This window comes from Desmodus rotundus, chromosome X, assembly GCF_022682495.2.
Source record: "Desmodus rotundus isolate HL8 chromosome X, HLdesRot8A.1, whole genome shotgun sequence".
NCBI classification, from domain to species: Eukaryota; Metazoa; Chordata; class Mammalia; order Chiroptera; family Phyllostomidae; genus Desmodus; species Desmodus rotundus.
Window position 1 is genome coordinate 73221795 of NC_071400.1, and position 22758 is coordinate 73244552.

Sequence of the window (22758 nt, forward strand, 5' to 3'; positions counted from 1 at the left end):
TACCCAGCTTCCTTTATAGCTAGGTGCGGTCATGTGGCTGCATTCTGGTCAACCATACATGAGCAGAACTGATATGTGCAACTTGCAGGCCATGATCTTAAAGGGCAGTGTTTGCTACCCCCCCCCTTCCTCTTTCTTGCTGGCTGGAAGACAGATGTGCTAATGAGCCATCTTGGACCACGTGCACAAAGCTTTACGCTGGCATGGCAATTCCGTAAGACAGAGGAGCCTGGGAGCCACCATGGTGCTGACAAAGCAGTCCTGGACTACATATGCCCAGATGTTAACGTGAGGGAGAAATGAATTGCTTTCTATCACGTGAGTCATTATTATTTTGGCTACCTGAGACAACAACTAAAATTATATTCTAGTGAAAAACACTAACACTTAAGCAGAATTATAGAACATTTTGATTAAAAGACTAAGAAAATGATAAACACAATTCTCCATTTTCCATTTGCAGTTGAGGGTTGGAAAGAGCACTGATGTATTTTTCTTGATATATGGTCATAGACATTTCTTGACTAGATGCTTGAAGAAAGGTCCTTGTAAGTCTGAGGTTAATGGTATTTTCACCTTCTCTTAAGACCGCACCAGCAACCGATTCAGCACAAAGGATCTTAAGTATACACTAGAAAGCATTGCAAACATATCAGAAAGGGTCTCAAAAAAGTCAGGAAGGCTCTCAATGTCAACAGAAAGAGTCTCAAACAAAACAGAAAGGCTCTTAAAGGTGTCAGAAAAAGTCTGTATGTCCTTATGTATATAAGGATGGATCTCAAACAGGTCAGGAAGACACACATTCATCAGTGAGTGGGTCAAACAAGTCAGGAAGAATCACAAATAGGTAGGGAAGGGTCACAAACATGTCAGGATGGAGATGTCAAAAAGAGTCTCAAAAAAGAAGGGCGGGCTCTGAGCAGCACAATGAGGTTTGGCAGGAACAAGTGCCTTACCAAAGGCAATGAAAAGGGAACCAAGAAGAAAGGGGTAGATCCAATTTCTAAGAAAGATTGGTGTCATGTGAACGTACCAGCTATGTTCAATATAAGAAATATTGGAAAAACACTAGTCACAAGAACTCAAGGAACCAAAATTGCTCCTGATGGCTTCAAAGGTCATGTTTTTGAAGTGAGCTTTGCTGATCTGCAGAATGATGATATTTAGAAAATCTAAGCTAATTACTGAGGATGTTAAGAGCAAAAACTGCTTTACTAAGTTCCAAGGCATGGATCATACCCTGTGACAAAATGTACTCGATGGTAAAAAAATGGTGACCCATGATGGAAGCCATTGTCAATGTTAAGACTACTGAGGGTTATTTGTTTCATCTATTCTGTGTTGGTTTTACTAAAAAATTCAACAGATTTGGAAAAACTTACAGTCACCAAGAAGTCTGCCAAATCTGGAAAAAGATAATGGAAGTCATTAATAGAGGTGCAGACAAATGACTTGAAAGAAGTGGTCAATAAACTGATTCCAGACAGCATTAGAAAAGACATAGAAAAGATTTGCCAATCTATTTATCAATTCCATGATGTTTTTGTTAGTAAAGTAAAAATGCTGGCAAAGCCCGAGTTTGAACTGTGAAAACTCATGGAGCTTCATGATGAAGGCAGCAGTTCCCCTACAGCTCCTGGGCTACAAACCCATACAGTATGTTACTATACTGAAAACCATAGGCAACCGTAACACAATGTAAGTAGTGTATGTGTGTAATGCATTGTGCTACAAAGTTAGCATGGCTACAAAGTCATTAAGCGATATGAATTTTCAGCTCTATTATAATCCTAAGGGGCCATCATTGTATATGCAGTCTGTTGTTGACTGAAATGTCACTGTGCAGTGCACGACTACCCACCGAATGGGTTTCACACATTCAGAAAGTCTCTACTACATCAGAAAAGGTCTCAAAAAGTCAGGTACAAAAAAAATTCATCAGGAATGTTGCCAAACATGTCGTAAGTTTTGGTATGCTGTACTTGCATTTTCATTCAACTGAAGGTATTCTCTAATTTACTTTTTGATTTACTCTTTGATGCATTAGTTACTTAGGAGCATGTTGTTTAATTTTCTCTTATTTGTGAGTTTTCCAAATTTCTTTTACTTACTGATTTCTAATATTATTCTACTGTGGTTAGAGAACATACTTTCTATTATTACAGTGCTTTTTAAAAAAAAATTCAATCTTTTAAAATTGAGGTTTGTTTTATGGCCTAACATATGGCTTAATTTGGAGAATGTTTCATGTGCACTTGAGAAGGATTTATATTCTGCTATTGTTGGGTGGAGTGTTCTATGGGTATCTGTTTAGTCTAATTGGTTTATAGTGCTGTTCAAATCTTTTATTTCCTTGTTGGTCTTCTTCCAGTTAGACTTTGTGCCTAATTGTCTTGTCCATTTTTTTAAATTACATTTTATTTTTTTGTCTTTTTAACATTTTTTAAACAATTTAATTTATTTATTTTTAGAGAGAGGGGAGAGGAGGGAGAAAGAGAGGAAGAGAAACATCAGTCTGTGGTTGTCTCTCATGTGCCCCCTACCAGGGACTTGGCCTGCAACCCAGGTATGTGCCCTGACTGGGAATCGACCCAGCGACCCTTTGGTTCACAGACCGGTGCTCAATTTACTGAGCCACACCAGCCAGGGCTGTTTTATCCATTATTGAATGGGGGCTATTAAGGACTTCAGCTATTATTGCTGGCTTGTCTATTTCTTCCTTAATGTTTGTCAATTTCTGCTTCATGTATTTTGGGTTTTTTAGGTGCATATATGTTAACAATTGTTACATATTCTAGATGTATTAACCTTTTTATCATTATGAAACATACCTTTTTATTTCTAGTTACATTTTTGTTTTACAGTCTGTTTTAATTTTTTCATTTATTGATTGATTTGAGAGAGAGAAAGGGAGGGGGGGGAGAGAGAGAGAGAGAGAGAGAGAGAGAGAGAGAGAGAAACACTGATTTGTTGTTCCACTTATTTATGCATTCATTAGTCGCTTCTTGTATGTTCCCTGACCGGGGATTGAACCCATAACTGTGGCATATGGGGATGCTGCTCTAACCAACTGAGCTACCTGGCCAGGGCTTATAGTCTATTTTGTTTGATATGATTCATCATTCCTTCCCACCACCAGCCAGTGGCAATAACTAATCTATGTTCTGCCTCTATGGATTTGCCTATTGTTACATTTTACATAAATGTAATCTCATAACATGTGGCCTTTTTGTCTGGTATCTTTCCCTTAGTAAAATGTTTTTCAAGATCAATCCATGCTGTAGTATGTATCAGTGATTCATTCCTTTTATAGCTAAATAATATTCCATTGTCTGGGTATATCACGTTTTATTTATCCATTCACCAGTTGATGAATATTTGGGTTGTTTCAACCTTTTGGCTATCATGTGATTAATGCCACTATGGACATTTGATCACAAGTTTTGTGTAAACAGTTTTCATTTCTCTTGGAGTAAATAAATACCTGGGAGTGCTATTGCGGGGTCATATGACAAGGAGGGGTTTTAATTCCTTCAGGAAGGGTCATAAATAAAACAAGAAGGGTCTCAATCATATAGGAAGGGTTCCAATACATTAGGAAGTGTTGCAAACATATTATGAATGCTCTTAAAGAGACAGGAAGTGTCTCAAATACATCAGAGATCATCTCAAGCAAGTCAGTAATAATCGCAACATAGGAAGATTTCAAAATATGCTTGTAAGGGCTCCAAACTGAGGTGAACATCTTAAATACATCACAAAGGGTCTCAAACCTCAAGGAAGGGTATCAAATAATCAGGAAAGGTCTCAAATATGTTTTAAAGGGTCTCAGAAAGTAAGTAGAGTCTTTAAAATATCAGAAAGGGTCTTAAATAGTTAGGAAGGGTAGCAGTAAGTTAGGAAGGGTCTCAACTATATCAGGAGTCATCTTACCCAATCAGGAAGAGAATCAAATAGTTGGGAGGAATATCTAACACAGTAGGAAACTCAAACAAGTCAGGAAGGGTCTGAAACAGTAAGGTAGGGTCTCAAATTAATTAGGCCCAGTTTAAAATATGTCTCTAGTCATCCTAAATAGTCAGGCAAATTAGAAAGGGTCTCAAATACATTAGGAGCACTCTCAAATCTGTCGTAAAGAGTCTCAGACATGTCAGAAGGGGTCACAGCTAGAGAGAAAATGTCTCAAACTCATCATAAATCATCACAAACAAGTCAGAAGTAGTTTCAGAGTAGTTAGGAAGAGTTTCAAATAGGTCAGAAAGTATCTCAAACTCAGAGCAACAGTCTAATAGTCAGAAACTTGTCAGGAAGAGTTTCAAATAAATACGTAGAGGTCTCAAACATATCAGGAAGGGCCTCACACAAGTCATGAAGAGTCTCATGCAAGTCAGAAAGTTTCAAACATATCAGACAGTGCCTCAACATCATAAAAAAGGTTTGAAACAGCCCTGGCTGATGTGGCTCAGTGGATTGAGTGCCAACCTGAGAACTGAAAGGTCACTGGTTCGATTTCCAGTCAGGGCACATGCCTGGGTTGCAGGCCAGGTCCCCAGTCGGCGGTGTGTGAGAGGCAGCTGATCAATGTATCTCTCACGCATCGATGTTTCTCTCCCTCATTTCTCCCTCCCATCCTCTCTGAAAAAAAATAAATAAATAAATAAATATATTTTTAAAAAAGTTTGAAACAGGAAGAGCCTCAACTTTGTAATGGCTTCAAACATGGCAGGCAAATCTCAAATAGTCAGGAAGAGTCTTATCATGTCAGTGTTTCAAACATGCCAAGAAGTGTCACAAGGAGAAAGGAAAGATCCGAAATACATTATGAATCCTCTCAAAGCAGACTGGGAGGTTCTCATAATAGTAAGGAAGAACTTTAAACTTCGTCAGTAAGGTTTACAAACAAATAGAGAATTGTCTCAGGGAAGTCAGAAAAGGTTGCTAATACATGTTGCAGTCTCAAAAAGTCATGAAGGCTCTCGAGCCTGCCAGGAAGAATCTTAAATATATAGGGAAGTTTCTCAGATACATTAGAAAAGTCTCAAATACATCAAGAGGAGTTTCAAACATAATAGGAAAGGACTGGAGCTTGTCAGGAAAGATCCAGAACAGGGAGGAGAGAGAGTTTCATATACATGAGGAAGCATCACAAACAGATCTGGAAGTTTGTCAAAATAGTAAGGAAAGATTATAAATAAGTCATTAGAGTTGGGAAGGGTCTAAAGTAAGTTAGAAAAGATCTTATAAATGTCAGAAAGAATTCCAAAAATGTTATGAAGGACCTCAAATATGTCAGAAAGAATTTCAAATAGGAAAGAAAGGTTCTCGAATCTGTCAGGAATAATTACAAAGACACAGGAAAAGTCTCAAATTTGTCATGAATGGTCTCAAATAGTCAGGAAATGTCTCAAGGTTATATCAGGAAGATTATCCAATATATCAGGAAGAACAGAAAAGGTGTCACATTTGAGAACCTTCCTGTCTCAGACAGAGAGAGAGAGATCTAAATATCTCTGGAATGGTCTCAAACTTGTGAGGAAAGATTTCAAGTAAGTTGAGAAGGATCTCAAGCAAGTAAAAAAAAAAAAAGGTTCCTAATATGTCAGGAAGAGTCACAAAGAAGTCATGGATACTCTAAAACATGTCAGGGAGGGATTTAAACACATCAGGAAGGTGCTCAAAAATGTGAGGAAGAGTCTCAAACATGACAGCTAGGTTGTTAAACTTATCAGAAATAGTCCAGAACAGAGAAGAAGAGTCTGAGATTGGACCACAAGGATTCAAAGTAGTCAGAAAAAGCTTTAATTTTGTCAATAAGGGTATCAAACAAAAATAAAGGGTCTCAAATACATCCAGAAGAGTATCAAGGATTTCAGTAAAGGTCTCAAGTAGAGAAGAGTCTCAGGCATGTCAGAGAAGTTCTCAAATATGCCATGAAAAGTCTGAAACAAGTCATGAAGACTCTTAAACTTTTCAGGAGTCTTAATATACAAGGAAGTTTCTTAAACACAGCCTGAAGGGCCTCAAACATGTAAGGATGAGTCTTCCATTTGTCAGGAAATGTTGGGACAGAGAGAGTCTCAAATACATGAGGAAATATCTCAAACAAGTCAGGAAGGTTCTCAAAGTAGTTAAGAAGAGAAATTACTAAGTTAGTAAGGGTCTCAAACAGAAAAGAAGTGTCTTAGTTATAAGAGTGTCGCCAAGTTAGGAATAGTTTCAAAAGTCAATAAGGGTATCATATACACCAGGAAGAGTCCCAAGTACATCAGGAGGAGTAGGAAACATGTTAAGAATGGAGTCAAAATATCAGAAAATGTCACAGACAGGACAAGTCTCAAATACATCAAGAATCTTCTGAAACAATTCTGTAAGTGCCTCAAAGTCTTTAGGAAGAGCTTTAAAGAATCAGTGAAGGTTTCAACAGGGAAAAAGGGTCTCAAATTCCTCAAGCACAGTTTAAAATACATCTGGAAGGGTCTCAAAAATGTCCATAAGATTTTCAAACAAGTCAGGATGAGTCTCAAAAAGTCCGGAAGGGTGTCAAATCAAGGAGTCTCTCAAGATGTTAGAATGAGTCTCAAATAGGATAGGAAGAGTCTCAAACATGGTCTCCAAGTTGTCAGGCAGAGTTTTAAATACGTCTGGAAGGCTATTTCCTTCCGTACAGATAGGAAAAGTTTCAAACATGTTAGGAAGCATGTCAAAGTCCTCAGGACTAGTCTTAAATACATCAGGAAGGGCTTCAAATACATCAGGATGGGTCTCAAGTACCTCAGGAAGTATCTCAATCAAGTCAGAACTATTTCAAACATGCCAGGAAGGGTCTCAAACAAGTTAGGAAAGGTTCCATACAAATCAGGAAGAGCATCTAATTCCTCAATGTCTGAAAGAAGAGAGGAAGGGCTTAAAAAGTCAGAAAGAGTCTCAAATATGTCAGTAAGGTCTTAGCTTAGACACAAACAGTTCATTTCGAAGGAAATGCTTTTAAACATTCTTTCATCACCATGATGATCCCGAGTCTCTGCTTGTACGCTCTGATGTGCTCAGAATTTCAGAAAGGGCCAGAACCAGAAATATGTGTCTGTTTTTTCTCCTCCATCCCCCCTCCCATATTTGCTTTATGGCCAACTGATAGCATGCCAGACTCTTCTGACATAACTTCCAGGTCATGGTCAAAGGGTCAGAGCTAGTGTTTACTTCTTTCTCCATGCATTTATATCACAGCTGTCAGCTGGGATCTTTTCAACAGCAAAAGGAATCTAAGATTAGTAGCACTTACGGTTTTTCTAAAGGACCTTTTTTGTTTGTTTGTTTGTTTTTTGATAACCTATGTTATAACAAAGTTAATAGCACTTAAGAATTCTATGCAAAGAAATTTAGTGAGCAGAACTGCCATCATTTTTTAATAGAAAACCAGGAAGGGGTCTTGTGTAGAAATTAAACCATGTCATGCCTGTGATTAGCAGTTTACACCCTCTTTCAGTGGAAAATAAACACAGTGTCCAGCATAGCTGGATTCTCCACTTCCTTGTTTATAAATGTGACTGGGTGTCTTTATCAATCATTTATTTACTGTAAATGCTCCAGTTAGAAGTAAATGTCTGTCTTTACGTAAAACTCGCATTGCCCAAACTTGCCACTAACTTTGTGCTTTTTAGCTCTATGAAATAGCAACAAGAAGAAGAACAACAAACCCAACTCCCCTAGACTGTGTTTTAGATAATGTCAGACAAAATGTGAGAGTCCGTTGGTTAAAGGGTAAGAGAAGGTATGTGGAAAGATGTTATGCCTTAAAAGTAAAGAATTAAGGAAATAATACCTTGGAAAAGAATACTAAAAGTTTCTCAAGTCTCAAGAATTATTGCATGTGAGAGCAGTATTGTATTACAATTTGTCAAAATAATAACCACAATAATTAAAATAGTTGATCTAATTTGTTCTCATAAATCATTTTTGAGAACCATTGACTCATGCTAAGGTGTTTTTTGCAGTGAACACTTAGTTCTGCCCTGGTTTCTCCTCCCATTCAGCCTCAGGATCAGGGGCTAGGCTCTGATTCCCCAGGCCCTGGCTTAGGCAGCTAGGGTGGTCCAAAGACATATACTGAGTACTTTTTGGGTATATTTCTTTGAAATCTCTATCTTTATCTATGCACAAAGTATTGGGGAAACTAATGTGGTGAATTAAAGATGGTTATAAATTCTTGGCCGTTCTCCTCACTAAGAGGTGGAGTTTATTTCCACTCCTATTGTATCTGGGCAGGTCTTGTGATTCTTTAACCAATAGAAATGTGGCAGAAGTGACACTGTGTCAGTTACAGGCTCTGAGAACCGGCAGCTTCCATTTTGCTCTTGGGGCACTTCCTCTCTGAACTCAGCTACCACGAAGTGAGAAGCCCAAGTATCACAGAGAGGCCATGTGTAGGTAATGTGGACAACAGCCCTAGCTGAGCTCCTAGCTGACAGTTGGCATCAACTGCCTACCATATGTGTGATCCATCTTGGTTGTTCCAGCCCAATTCAACCACCAAATCACTATAGACCCAGATGGTAGGAGATAGAGTAAAAGAAGCTCCCAGTTGAGCCAAGTCAACCCACAATAGACAACTGAAGCAATTAAGAATTAGCTGCTCCTAACAGTTATAGAACACTTCCAGGTATTGTGCCAGGTGCTTTGTATTCTGTACCTTATTTAATCCCCCAAACAACCTCAGGAAAGAGAAGCCACTGTATTATGTGTTTGACCAATGCAGAAACTGAGCTTCATAAAATTTAACTATCTGACAAAGTGAGTGAATAGTGGTGCCAGAACTCAAACTCAGGCCTGATTTCAAAGCGTGCCCTCCAAATGATTTGCTTTAGGCATATTAATCAAAAGGGAATTCCCATGCACTTTGCTAGGCAAAAAAATATTGATCTACATTAAAAAAAACACACTCAGGGCTCAAAAAATGTTCCAAAGAACATTTAAAAAAACCCTTTTTACTCTGGAACATTTCCAAACATATGTATTAGCAGTACAGTACAGGAACCACAATGTACCTATCACCTGGCTTCAACAATTATGAACACATGGCTAATCTTCTCCAAAAGATATTTTATTGTTTATGTTATTACCATTGTCCCAATTTCCCCCATTGCCCCCCTCCACCTATATCCACCCCTCATTCCCACAGTCAGTCCCCACACCACTGTCCATGTCCATGGGTCATGCATGTATATTCTTTGACTATTCCCTTTACCTTCTTTCAACCAGGTCCCACCTCCCCCTTTCCTTCTTACAGCTGTTAGTCTGTTCCATGTTTCTATCAGATGGCCAATCTTACTTCATTTGTATTCCCAGCTACTCCTCTCCCCCCACCATGAGATTATCTTAAAGCAGATCCCAGACATTATTCATCTGGAAATATTTAACTATGTATCTCTAAAAATAAAAAAAAACCTATTTTTTAAAAATATAATCATTATCACAAACTGTCAATATACGAAATATTGCCAGTTTCTTAATACCATTTATATCTAGTCAGTGTACAAAATCTTCCACATTATCTCATAATTACTTTTTTCAAGTTGGTTTTGTTAAAAAACAAAATCTTAAGTGTTGAATTCTTATTATTGTTTACAAGACTTCATTTGAGCCAAACTGACAACATAAGCCAGGGAGCAAAATCTCAAATGTTCCCTGATTTCCTATTTTGAAACACAAGACACTGGGAGGAAAAAGAGAGACCCTCATCCTCTTTGAGGGTACTGAATTGAGCCCACATTTCCCATAGAACTAGACTAGTTCGTAGGTACAATTCACAAAATAAACTCAGTTATTCATGCAGCATTCCTGGGAATCTATGCCCATTTCAAGTGTATTTAAATATTTTGTATTTTGCAATAAAGCCTTTAAAATTTTTTAAAATAATTTTTTAAAATTTTATTTATTTATTTTTAGAGAGAGGAGAAGGAAGAAAGAAAGAGAGGGAGAGAAACATCAATCGGTTGCCTCTCAAACATGCCCCCAACTGGGACTAAACCGTACCCCACACATGTGCCCTGACCAGAAATCGAACCAACTGGCTGAGCCACACCAGTCAGGGCAAGTCTTTTAACACTTGAAAAAAAAATCAAAAATAAAATTCAACCAAATTAATTTGATCTAATTGTTTTTATTAAGGGATACATGAATTGGACAGTATCCTATCTCACAACTAGAAGAGGGCTCCCAGGGGTTGTACAAATGGAAAGTTTTTACAGGGAGAACGGTGGGGAAAGGGAGCTATTAACCAAAGGAGAGAAAGGATTATTTTTGGTCCCAGACAACTCTTCTTTGGGACCAAGAGAGCAGGAAAAGTTTTTATCATGCAGATTGCCTCTTCTTTCTATGGGAGATGAAGAGGGCCCATGTGACTGATTAACTTTACTTGACCAGAAAATTCTACACTGGTTGATTAAGATTATGTTTCCGGGAGAGGTTGAAACTGCAATTAGATCAGGTTTACTACCTGATGTAGGTTTACTACCATGGGCTTTTAGCATGAATGATGCCATTTTTGGCTTGTTGTTTTTCTCTTTTTAAAATTTCTTTAATTTTTATTTATCATTTTTTAGAGCGAGAGAGAGACATCAGTTTGTTGTTCCACTTATTTATGCATTTATTGGTTGATTCTTTTATGTGCTCTGACCAGGGATCAAACCTGCAACCTTGGAGTATCAGGATGATACTCTAACCAACTGAACTACCTGGCCAGGGCTGTGGTTTTCTCTTTTCAATTTCATTTTATCTTATTTTACTGTTGTTCAATTACAGTCATCCCAATTTTTCCCCCTGTTGCTCTCCCTTGTCCCACCCACCCCCTGCTCCCTCAATCAATTCCCACCCTGTTGTCCATTGTCCATGTCCATGGGTCTTTTATACATGTTCCTTGATGACCCTTCCCCTTCTTTACCCCATTATCTGCCTTCCCTCACCAATGCCCCCCGACGTCACTATCAACTTTGACAATTTCTTCAAACTAGGAACCAGACCAGGTCCCTCACTGCATGTGGTTGATATGCCTCTTAAATCTTTTTGATAGTTACCCCTTCCTCATATATTCTTGCTACTTGTATGCTAGGAAAAAAAAATTGACACATTTGTCCTGGAAAATTTCCCACAGTCAGTATTTGGCTGACTGCATCCATCTTTCTATTGTGGTTTAATATATTTCTTTAAATGCTGTATTTCCTATAAATTGGTAGTTAGATTTAGAGGCTTGATCAAATTGAGGTTTGATTTTATTGGCAAGAATACCTTGTAAGTGGTACAGTGTACTTCCTACTGCATCACATCAGGAGGCCTGTAAAGGCTGGTTGTCCGATTTTTAGTGATGCTAAGTTAATCATTGGATTCAGATGTTATTAGTCCCTCTTTTAAAGTTCCCATCAAGCAGCAAGAGAAAAGCAGTTAAGTTACCTACAAGGGCGCTCCTATAAGACTCGCAGGTGATTTCTCAACAGAAACTTTGCAGCCAGAAGGGAGTGGCACAAAATATTCAAAGTGATGAAAAACAAGGACTTACAATCAAGATTACTCTACCCAGTAAAGTTATCATTTAGAATCAAAAGACATAAAGAGCTTCCCAGACAAGTAAAAGCTGAAGGAGTTCATCACCACCAAACTAGTATTACAAGAAATGTTAGAGGGATTTAAGAATAAGAAAAAATTTAAAAATGTGAATAAGAAAATATCACAAAGAAAAATCACACTGACAGAGGCAAACACATAATAAAAGCAATAAATCAACCAACACTAAAGCTAGCACAAAGGTTAAAAGGCAAAAATAGGAAGGTCGTGTATAATTACACAGCAAATTTAGGGATACACACATACAAATACAAGAAGTAAAAAATAATGACAAAAAAATAAATGTGGCAGGAGTAAGTAAAAATGGTAGTGATTTTAGAATGTGTTTGAACTCAAGCAAACATCAACTTAAAATAGACTGCTATAAACACAGCTTGGTGAACATGAAGTACATCATAACCACAAACAAAAATCTACAAGAGATATGCAGAAAATAAAGGGAAAGGAATCCAAACGCAACACTATAGAAGTTATCAACATACAAGCGAAGGGAGCAAGAGCACAAGAAAGGAACAGAGAACTATAAAATAATCAGAAAACAATAAAATGGCAATAACTACATATCAATAGTTACTTTAAATGTAAATGGTTAAGTGCCCCAATCAAATGACAAATGGATAAAGACGTCTTGGTACACATATACAAGGGAATACTACTTGGCCATAAAAAATGAAATCTTACCATTTGAATGACATGTATGGACCTAGAGTGTATTATGCTAAGTGAAATAAGTCAGAGAGAGAAAAACAAATAGCATATGATTTCATTTATATGTGGAACCTATAAAACAAAATAAATGAACAAACAAAACAGCAACAAACTCATAGATACAGGAACAAACTGATGGTTACCAGATGGGAGGGGGATTGGGAGGGTTGGGTGAAAAAGTTAAAGGGATTAAGAAACACAAATTGGCAGTTACAAAATAGTCAAGGGGATATAAATTACAGTATAGAGAATATAGTCAATAACACTGTAATAACTACATATGGTATCAGGTAGTTGCAAGACTTATCAAGAGGTGATGGGGAACTCAAGAGTTGGAAAATTTTAGTTTAAGGTAAATAGTTATAAGCTTAGTAAGTAATGCATATATTAAATGCATATCTATTGTTTCGGAAACTACAGATAAGGCCCATCCGGGCTCTGAGAGAGATAGCCAACCTCCTGGGGCACTGCTAAAGATTACCGTCTGGGGACAAATGCCTGGGGGCATCCGGGACATTATGTTCCAGGGAGAGACAGACAACTGCCTGCCCCTGGGAAGAGCTAACTGCCCAGGGCAAGAATACTGCAGTTTTTTTCAAAATCTAATTTTCCGTGAATTTCAAAACCCCTCACTTCACTTTGTTCTCTGTTATAAAAAGGCTGGCTTGGAAGAAAACATAAGATGGTCCATTAGGGTATGAACCCATCATCTTCTGGGATCTCCAACCATCTGAATAAAGTGCTCATAAAGATCCAATACCTGTCTCTGCTTATTGGGTTCGGTATGTGACAGGCAGCAAGAATGCTGGTCTTTCTGGTTTCAGAGGAACACTTTGTATGTTATATAAATGTCTAACCACAATGCCACACATCTGAACCTAATATAATGCTATATTATGTGACAACTGTAATTGAAAAACTAAAAAAAAATTAAGTTCCCATCAGTTTTTCACCTAATGAAAAACATTGCCTTGATCCATTATGTCATTGTCTTACAAATTTGTGAGATTCTAATTCTGTCATTTCTTCTACTTCATTAGTGAGAATTTTTCTATAATAAAGAATTTTCTTTTGTCCAATATATGTTTGGATAACCTGAGCTACAGTTCATATACAAAAGATGGAAGAAGTGCTTGATTCCTCTTATTTTATCTTATTTTTTATATACATTTTACTTAAAAAAATTTTTATTGTTATTCAATTACAATTGTCTGCATTTTCTCCCCATCCCTCCACCCCACCCCATCCAAACTCACCTCCCTCCCCCACCTCCACCCTCCCTCTTGATTTTGTCCATGTGTCCTTTATAGTAGTTCCTGTAAACCCCTCTCCACACTGTCCCCTCCCCCCTCCCCTCTGGCTATTGCTAGATTGTTCCTAACCTCAATGTCTCTGGTTATATTTTGTTTGCTTTTTTCTTTTAATGATTATGTATGTCCTCATCTTATTTTTTAAAGGTGACCACAGAACGTTTTTAAAAAACTCACTATGAGCCTATGGATTTTAGCATATTCGATGTATTTCAATCCATTACATTCATTATTTAGTTTTTAATTCCTCATTTTTAACAGTTCCATGGAGATATAATTCACATACCACACAATTCACCCATTTAAAGTACATAATTCAATGGTTTTTAGTATATTCATAGTCATGCAATTATTACCATATTATAATTTTAGAACATTTTCATCATGCCAAAAAAACCCCTTATACCTATTAGCAGTCACTCCCCATTTCCCCTAAGACTCCTATAACCTAGACAACCACAGATCTATTTTCTGTTTCTATGGATTTTCCTATTGTGGATATTTCATATAAATGGAATTGCACATGTGGCCTTTTCTGGCTTCTTTCCCTTAGCATACATATTGTTTTCAAGGTTCATCAGTCCTTCGGTGTTTTCCAAAAGTCACCTTCATTAACATAAATCCAGTTGTGGCGGAGAGGGGATTGTTATGAATACCAATACCCATTTCACCTTTATGGCTCTAATGTGTTTTTTTTTTCAGGAACTGAGGACAAGAGGCCAAATACCATAGCAAAAGATGCTCCCATTCCTCTTAATGGAAATTCCAAGAGTTTCGGGAGCTGTGAACTAGGAACTATGAATATATGAGAAATATATTTTGGTCATCTGAATAACCAAATACATATATATTTTAATTTATATTTATAAATCACAATATCACAGAAACCAACATCAAATCCAAGCTTTTCCAGATGGTTTGTGTGCTACACCACCAAAGACACAGTACAGCAAAGGAACAGCTTCAGATAACCCAGCACTACCAATCTGCTCACATGAAATTTCCTTTGCCAAAAGATACAATCATTGACTGAGTTAAAGTTCTTCAGGCAATGATTTCAGATTCAAGTGACTTAACCATTACCTTAGGAAACCTAACATTTCCAGCATTTTTCTTTAGGGTAATTCATAAATGAAGTTTAAAATTTCCCACAAATATTATACTTCATTTATGATTCTTGGTCAACATATCAGTTAGGATTAGGTTCTATAGCATGTAAATGACAGTGGCTTGAACATGATAGGGTTTTTTTTTTTCCCTATAAAAGGACTTCAGGGGTAGGCATTCAGGGCTGATATGACAGCTCTACACGCATCTAAGACCCAGGCCCCTTCTTTCTGAGTCCCATCATCAAGATTGCTTCACAGTCCTTGAAGCCTGCTCCAACTCAGCCATTATTTCACATTCTAAGCAGTAGGCGGGAGGGAAGGGCAAGAGCAAAAGGATAAATTACTCATATTAGTCAGTTCCCTTTACAAAGCTTTCTTAGAAGCCTCACACAATGACTTTTGCTTTTACCTTATTGGCCACCAACATGTGCAGGAAAAGCTGGAAAAGCATTGTTTTAAAGCTAAGCACGGTGCCACCCCCAACAATATAGTGTTTCTGTTAGTAATGAGGAAGGAGAGAATGAACAGTAGGTAGGCAACCGGCCATCTGTGCTACAATCTGTAAATCTCAATAATTGTCAGTTTGTGAATTGTTTGTAATACTGTAAGTACTGCCACTTTAAGACAACAGAGGTCATCTGAGGGGTAAGGATGGAAGATCTTCTATAGGGTTCCTTCGCATAAGATGGCTATCCACAGCAGTTTGTCCAAGGCCATCCAGGATGCTTCCATTTTCTGCTCCCTTGCTTCTTGCTATCACTGTGAACTCCCACGACCTCTCACAAGCCAGCTGTCTTGCTTGAATTTGGTGACTGTTCAGTCTGTTTCCATGCTAGGTTCCTGTTTGTGTCACTCGGCTTGATGACCTACCCATATCCCCTCACGTCTGATCTTAACTCCTACTTCATTTCCAACTTCTCCACTCCCAGCTAGTCCCTAACCCCCTGAAATGGTCCAGCCTTCCATCATGAATAAATTCCAGTGTGATGGCTGACTGTTACCATCTTAATCTATGTGTTTATCTATTAAATTGTAGCCCCAAAAGTTGTGGACTTTTTTAATAACCTAGGGTAAACTGCTTAAGTGGAAAGGGCACCAAACTAGTAGGCAGGAAACATGGGTTATACACCTTCATTCTTTATTCTTCAACCAATAGTTTATTGAGCATTTACTTTGTGTGAGTCAATCAATGTCCCAACTAGGCTACTAATTATCTGTGGGAGCTGGGGTATGTCACTTCACTTCTCTGCACATTTTTCTCCCTTGACTAAATGAACTTGAAGACTTTTTTTTTTTTTGTATTCTAGAAGGAGACCCTGAGATATGGATTTGAGTAAGTAGTTTATTTGGGAGGTGAAGAAACACTAGTAAAAGAATATGGAAGAGGCCCTGGCTGGTGTGGCTCAATGGATTCAGTGCCAAAGGGTTGCTGATTTGATTCCCAGTTAGGACACATGCCTGGGTTGTGGGCCAGGTCCCCAGTAGAGGATGCGCGAGAGGAAACCACATATTGATGTCTCCCTTTCTTTCTCCTTCCCTCCCCCTCTCTAAAAATAAATAAATAAAATCTTTAAAAAAAAGAATGAAGAAGTGAAGGTAGTCAATAAAGGGTGCGCTATCAAGTAAATAACCACTGCGGGCAACTGGGGTTTAATCCTGCTGGGGCTTTACTGTGGGCAGTGTGGACACACACCACAGAGTTATTCCACCTTAGGGGCAGGGAGCTTTCATATCGAAATGAGGCAGGCGATAGTCAGGAAGCAGGAAACTCCGGAGGTGCCCCAGGGCTAAGATAAAGGACATCCATACAAGACAGACACCCTGTAAGACTGGTTGTTCCTGCTTTCTGGAAAATTGGTGAATCATGGTGACTCATGAACACACCTGCTCAGAAGACGCTATACGACCCCTGCTTCATTACAATAGCATTATAATAAACTAACATTGTGCGACCCCCTTCTCTGGTGGCCAATCAAGGAAAATCATGGGAGACCACATGCACAGTAGCTTTAAAATACAACTACTTGTACATGTGCAATAAAAGCCCACCAAAACTAGCCAGGAAGGATCTGCCCTATAAGAATAGAATCCGTCCAGCCCATGAGGTCAATCGCTGCTCAGAGTTGGCCCGCTCCCATGTTCTGTGGAGTGTACTATCGCTTAATAAATCTGCTCTCTCTCTCTTTATGCTATAAACTCTGTGTGTTCAATTCTTTGTCCGCGATCACCAAGAACCTGGTTACCTATGCCCACCTGTGACAGAAACACCACCTCCAGCCAGTCATTCGTTGAGGCTCTTGGGTGTAGGCATTCAGAATGAGTCATCCCAAGATGTGCCTCTGTGTTATGAGGATAATTTTTGAACTAAATGCAACTGAAACCATGTGGGCTCAAGAGAAACTTCTCTCCCCCGCCCCCTAACTACTTAGAAGAATTTAAAGATTTTAAATTAGGGGCTTTCCCCAGAATAAGAGATTATCAGAGATCAACTTTTTTACCTGTCAATAGGACATGGGGGACATCTAATTACTCAACATCTGCTTTTCTTATCACCTGCCTCCCTTCTGAAGCCCCAAGGTACCTTACCTTATCTTTAGCCCAGAATGCCAGATATACCTCATTTTCCCTGTCTCTGAACCTCTCTGGTATTGTGGGGTTCCCATACATACATATGTAAATTAAATTCGGTTATTTTCTCTTGTTAATCTGTACCATGTAGATTTAATTACTAGACCAGCTGAAAGAACCTTGAAGGGTAGAAAAAAATGTCTTCCTTCCCCACATGGGGCAGCGGGATTTTCTGGTACTTCTACCTGCTTCTTGGCTAGCAAAGTAGGCTCTGGGGGCCAGAGAAAGCCCTCAGGAAAGAAATGCAGGTGATGGGAGTTGAAAGTTAGGCTTGTGTACACTGACGCAGTAAGGGAAAGGGAACAAGAGCAGAGCATCCGCAGTGTCTGCTATAAGAGCCTTCCTAGTTCTGACATTCTAAGATACGAACTCATTTTGCAGATGAAGAAAACTGTGACATTGAATGAGTTTCTCTCTTAAAACATGAAGAGCTTCATAGGCAAGTCTGCTTATGATACTTTCTGTAGTATAATGGGAATTATTGGAGTCAGTAGAATGAAAACTTGCATCATTGCATTAAAGGAAAATCACTTAGCAAACCTATGAAATATTTAGGGTCTGCATTTTCCTATTAGACTGTAAGCTCCTTGAGGGCTGATATAGATTTTAACTTATAAAAGGGTCCCTTACAAACATCAACAAAGTTGCTGATAGGAAACAAGTGCTTATTAAATACTTGAATCAATCATTATTGATTAATGAATTGATCACTTAATCTCTAAAGTATATAATACAATCTTTACAACTTAAATAAACCTTTTATTTTAGAATAGTTTTAGTTTTAAAGAAAAGTGAAGAGAGCACACATGGTTCCCCTATACCCTTTTTACATTGCCATGGTATATTTGTCACAATTAATGAATCAATATAAATTCTTTATTATTAACTAAAACCCATACTTTATTCATATTTTCTTAGTTTTTCCCTATGTTCATTTTCTGCCCCGGAGTAGATCCAGGATCCCACATTACATTTAGTTGTCCTGTCTCCCTATGCTCCTCTTGGCTGTGACAGGACTTTCCTTGCTTTTGATGACCTTGACAGTTTTGAGGAGCACTGGTCAGGTAATTCGTAAAATGCTCTTTACTTGGAATCTGTCTGGTGTTTTTCTCACGATTACACTAGGTCATGTGTTTTGGGGAGGAAGGCTACAGAGGTAAAGTGCCATTCTCATCCTATCATATCCAGGGTACATACTATCAACATGATTTATTACTATTGATGTTGGCCTTGATCACCTGGCTGAAATAGCGTTAGGTTTCTCCACTACAAAGCTAGTCCTTTTTCCCCCTTCCATACTGTCCTCTTTGGAAAGACATTCCTATGCACAATCCACACATAAGGAGTGGGGACTTATGCTCCACCTCCTTGAGAGTGGAGTACCTACGTAAACTATTTGGAATTCTTCTGCATGGGATCATTTGTTTCTTTTTCCCTATTTATTTATTTACTCAATCACTTACATCAGTATGGATTCACAGGTATTTGGGTTATAATCCAATACTACTTTATTTATTTTGTTTCTTGAAATGTTCCATATTTGGCCTCTGGGAGTTCCTTCATTTGACTCCTGTGTCCTTTTGACATAGCCCTTACTGTGTGTGAGTGTGTTTAGCACTTCTTTACCTTCTGGCACTACAAGATGCTCTAGACTCACTTTGCATATTCCCTGACCCAGCTTTAGAATCAACATTTCTCTAAGGATCCTGGCTTCCTTTTTAAATCAGAAAATGGTATTGGAAAACAAGATCTAGGCACTCAGTATGCTCATTGCCACTGGCCGATCATCATTTCTAGGCACTCTCTGCTAATGGAGCAAGGAAATATATGTGTGTATATCTACATATTTATAAATATTTCCATATGTATCCACTTACCTCTATTAAGTTAAACATGACATTTCCATCTCCATGGAGATAGCTCCAACTCTAATCTAGTACCACATGGATCATTCTACTCTTCTCCTCTTGGGTATCTGTAACCTCCTGCTCTACCAGTGAGACACTGGTTTCTATGATCTGCCATATATTTACTTAATTGCTCACTTCCACTTATACATGTACAGCAGCATTAGAATTACTAGCCTGTACCCCCATGGGAAAACACTTTAGCACCCAGAGTGTAGTGCTTATGCACAGTTCCTTTTGTATCTAGTCTTACAATATCCACCCATTTCCAAAGTTATTTAGGTGAGCATGTTCTACCCCACCATCTTCAGTGAAGTTATTTCATACATTTGTGATGTAGTCAGATTCTTTCACCACAGTCAATATTCTATCCTGGGATACCTTGCCTCCTAAATGACTTAAAATTTTTTTTTTCATACATTAAGATTTACTCTTTATTTTGTAAAGTTCTATGTGTTTTGACATATGCATATTATCACATACCTCCCATTAGTAGTATCATACAGAATAGTTTCATTGCCCTTGTGCTTCACTTAATTCAATCTTCCCTCTTCCTGAAAGGCAAACACTGATCTGTTTACAGTCTCTCTAGTTTTTCCTTTTAAAGAATATCATATAAATGGAATCATACAGTATGTTGCCTTTTCAGACTGTCTATTTTCACTTAGCAATAGGTATTTAAGATTATTCCATATTTTCACATGGTTTGTTAGCCCATTCCTTTTTATCACCGACTATCTATTCACCTATCGAAGGACCTTTTGGTTGTTCCAGTGTTTGGTGATTTTAAGTAAAGTTGCTATAAACATTAGTGTGCATGTTTTTGCATGGACATAACTTTCAAATCAGTAGGGTGAATGCCTAGGAGCAAAACTGCTGTATTGTATGGTAAGACCATATTTAGCTCTGTAACAAACTACCAAATGGTCTTCCTAAGAGGCTGTATCATCTTGCATTCTCACCAGCAATGAATGAGAATTCCAGTTGTTCAACATCCTCATCAGCAATTGGTACTGTGAGGTTTGCAGATTTTAGGATTCAAATAGGTGTTTATTGGTATCACATTGTTAAATACAGTCTTTGGTAGAACATACTGTTTCTCCTGCTCTGATATTTTATGCTGTCTTTCCCTTGGGGACTTCAGGGCTTCTTGGTATCATTTATGTAATAAGATTTTTACCTTTTCCAGATTTTTTGGTGGATAAGGAGCTGCCTTGGATACATCTTTAAGTGTACTGTGCATTGCTAATAAGGATACTATAGCATTTCTCTGTAATGAAGGTAGTACTTTCTCACTCACAGCCCTCAAAAAGCACAGGATTGAACATGCAGTTCCAAGTTTTTGAAGACAATTGGCTGGTCTGAACTATGATGCCCAAAAGACTAAATTTCTCCAGAAACTATAATATGGTTTGGTCAAAACAACTTCTGGATCCTTTCTCATCCATTTCTGCCAGGAATTCAAAACTCTGTCTTGGCCCAAAGTTATGGTATAATGCAGTTTCTACCCACCCACAAGTAGCTGGGCAAATTCTTGGCCATTAGATGGCCTTTGCGGGCTCACCAGTTCTCTCATCACCTTTCGTTCTGACCAGCTGGCCATGTCCACATGGCAACCCTAGGTGACTCATATTAATACAGTTCATTCTGAATGTCCCACTTAGATATATTTCTATAATAAGATAAAACAGAAATTTACATAAAACAAATATAGATAATAGTGAATTATTATAAAGACACACCTTCATAACTATCAACCAAGTGAAAAAGTACACTTTGCCAACCACTCCAGAAGTCCCTCCATATCCATGATCCTGATTTTTATAGTAATAATTTCCTCACACTTCCTTATGGCTTCATTATATGTGTGTATTCTTAGACACTCCAGCTGAGCCTTGCTCATTAAAAAATTATTGACTCATCTTTTAACTCTCTTTTAATCTACAGGTTCCCACTTCATCCCTTTCTTTTCCTTATAATTTGCCTGTTGAAGAATATGGACAATCTGACCAATAGAGTTTCCTACAATTTAAATTGTGCTGATGGCACATTCATACCACATTTTACATGTAGTCTGTCCTAGCTTTTCTTGAAAATAGTCAGTCGGATTCAGAGGTTTGACCAGACTGAGGTTGGATTTTTTTTTTGCAATGCTGAGTTCTTCCTCAGGAGATGATACACAATGTATGTTTTTTTTTTTGTCTCTTTTTGTAGTATTAGCAGCTGTTGGTTCTCATTGCTTAGATCAATAAATTTATTGAGCATTGCAAAATAGTGATAATCTAATTCTATTATTTTTTAATTTCCATTTACTAGTTGGGATAATTTTATAAAGAGATGCTTTCATGATATAGTATTTGGTTATCAAGTGATACAGTTTATATAGGAAAAGCAGAATATATATTTTTTCTATCCCTCTACTTGTTTTCAGATGATGAATTGGTTGCCTTACATCCTCCATGGTGGTTAGTTTTAAAATCTTACTATGAATTTAGGACACTTCAGGCCAAGATGGAGGTGTAAGTAGACACACTGTGCCTCCTTGTACAACCAAAAGGACAACAACAATTTAAAAACAAAAAACAACCAGAACTGACAGAAAATCGAACTGTATGGAAGTCTGACAACCAAGGAGTTAAAGAAGACACATTCATCCAGACCGGTAGGAGGGGCGGAGATAGTCAGCTGGGTGGTGGCTGGCGGACTTGGCGAGGCAGCGGCTGGTGGAGTGAGCAGCCCCACATTTGAGCACAGATAACCTGGGAGGAACAAATGGGGAGCAGAACAGACTGCGCCACCCCAGGGCTCCAGCACGGGGAAATAAAGCCTCAAATCACTGATTGAAAACACCTGTGGGGGTTGAGGCGGCAGTGGGAGAAACTCCCAGCCTCACAGGAGACTTTGTTGGAGAGACCCCACAGGGTCCTAGAATGTACACAAACCCGCATACACAGGAATCAGCACCAGAAGGGCCCACTTTGCTTGTGGGTAGCGGGGGAAGTGACTGAAATCTGGCAGAGAGTGGAGCAAGTGCCATTGTTCTCTCTGGGACCCCTTCCTCACATTCAGCGACACAGTGCAGCAACAGAGGTTGCCCCGCCCTGGCAAACACCTAAGGCTCTGCCCCGTTATGTAACAGACACGCCAAGACAAAAAAATAAAAAATGGCCCAAAGGAAAAAACAGATCAAAGCTCCAGAAAAAATACAACTAAACGACAAAAAGAGATAGCCAACCTATCAGATGCACAGTTCAAAACACTGGTAATTAGGATGCTCACAGAATTGGTTGAATTTGGTCACAAATTAGATGAAAAAATGAAGGCTATGCTAAGTAAAATAAAGGAAAATGTACAGGGAACCAATAGTGATGGGAAGGAAACAGGAATTGAAATCAATGCTGTGGACCAGAAGGAAGAAAGAAACATCCAACCAGAAAAGAATGAACAAGAATTCATAAAAATGAGGAGAGGCTTAGGAACCTC

The 22758-nt window shown here is 38.3% G+C and overlaps 2 protein-coding genes across 3 annotated transcripts in view; one reads left to right on the plus strand and one right to left on the minus strand.

Annotated features, from left to right (window-relative positions):
- The window catches only part of USP9X (ubiquitin specific peptidase 9 X-linked), a 408004-nt gene that overhangs the window by 198444 nt on the left and 186802 nt on the right, over positions 1 to 22758 (minus strand). The gene's annotated exons all lie outside the window — the stretch shown is intronic.
- On the plus strand, positions 666 to 1429 carry LOC112322365 (small ribosomal subunit protein eS1-like). The gene has a single exon (XM_024579955.2). It carries the CDS (start codon positions 928 to 930, stop codon positions 1165 to 1167), a length of 240 nt encoding a protein of 79 aa, XP_024435723.2. The 5' UTR covers positions 666 to 927; the 3' UTR covers positions 1168 to 1429.

What these genes read in the sequence shown, in the direction of transcription:
- LOC112322365 (XM_024579955.2), top strand. Translation starts at nt 928, where the DNA reads ATGAGGTTTGGCAGGAACAAGTGCCTTACCAAAGGCAATGAAAAGGGA.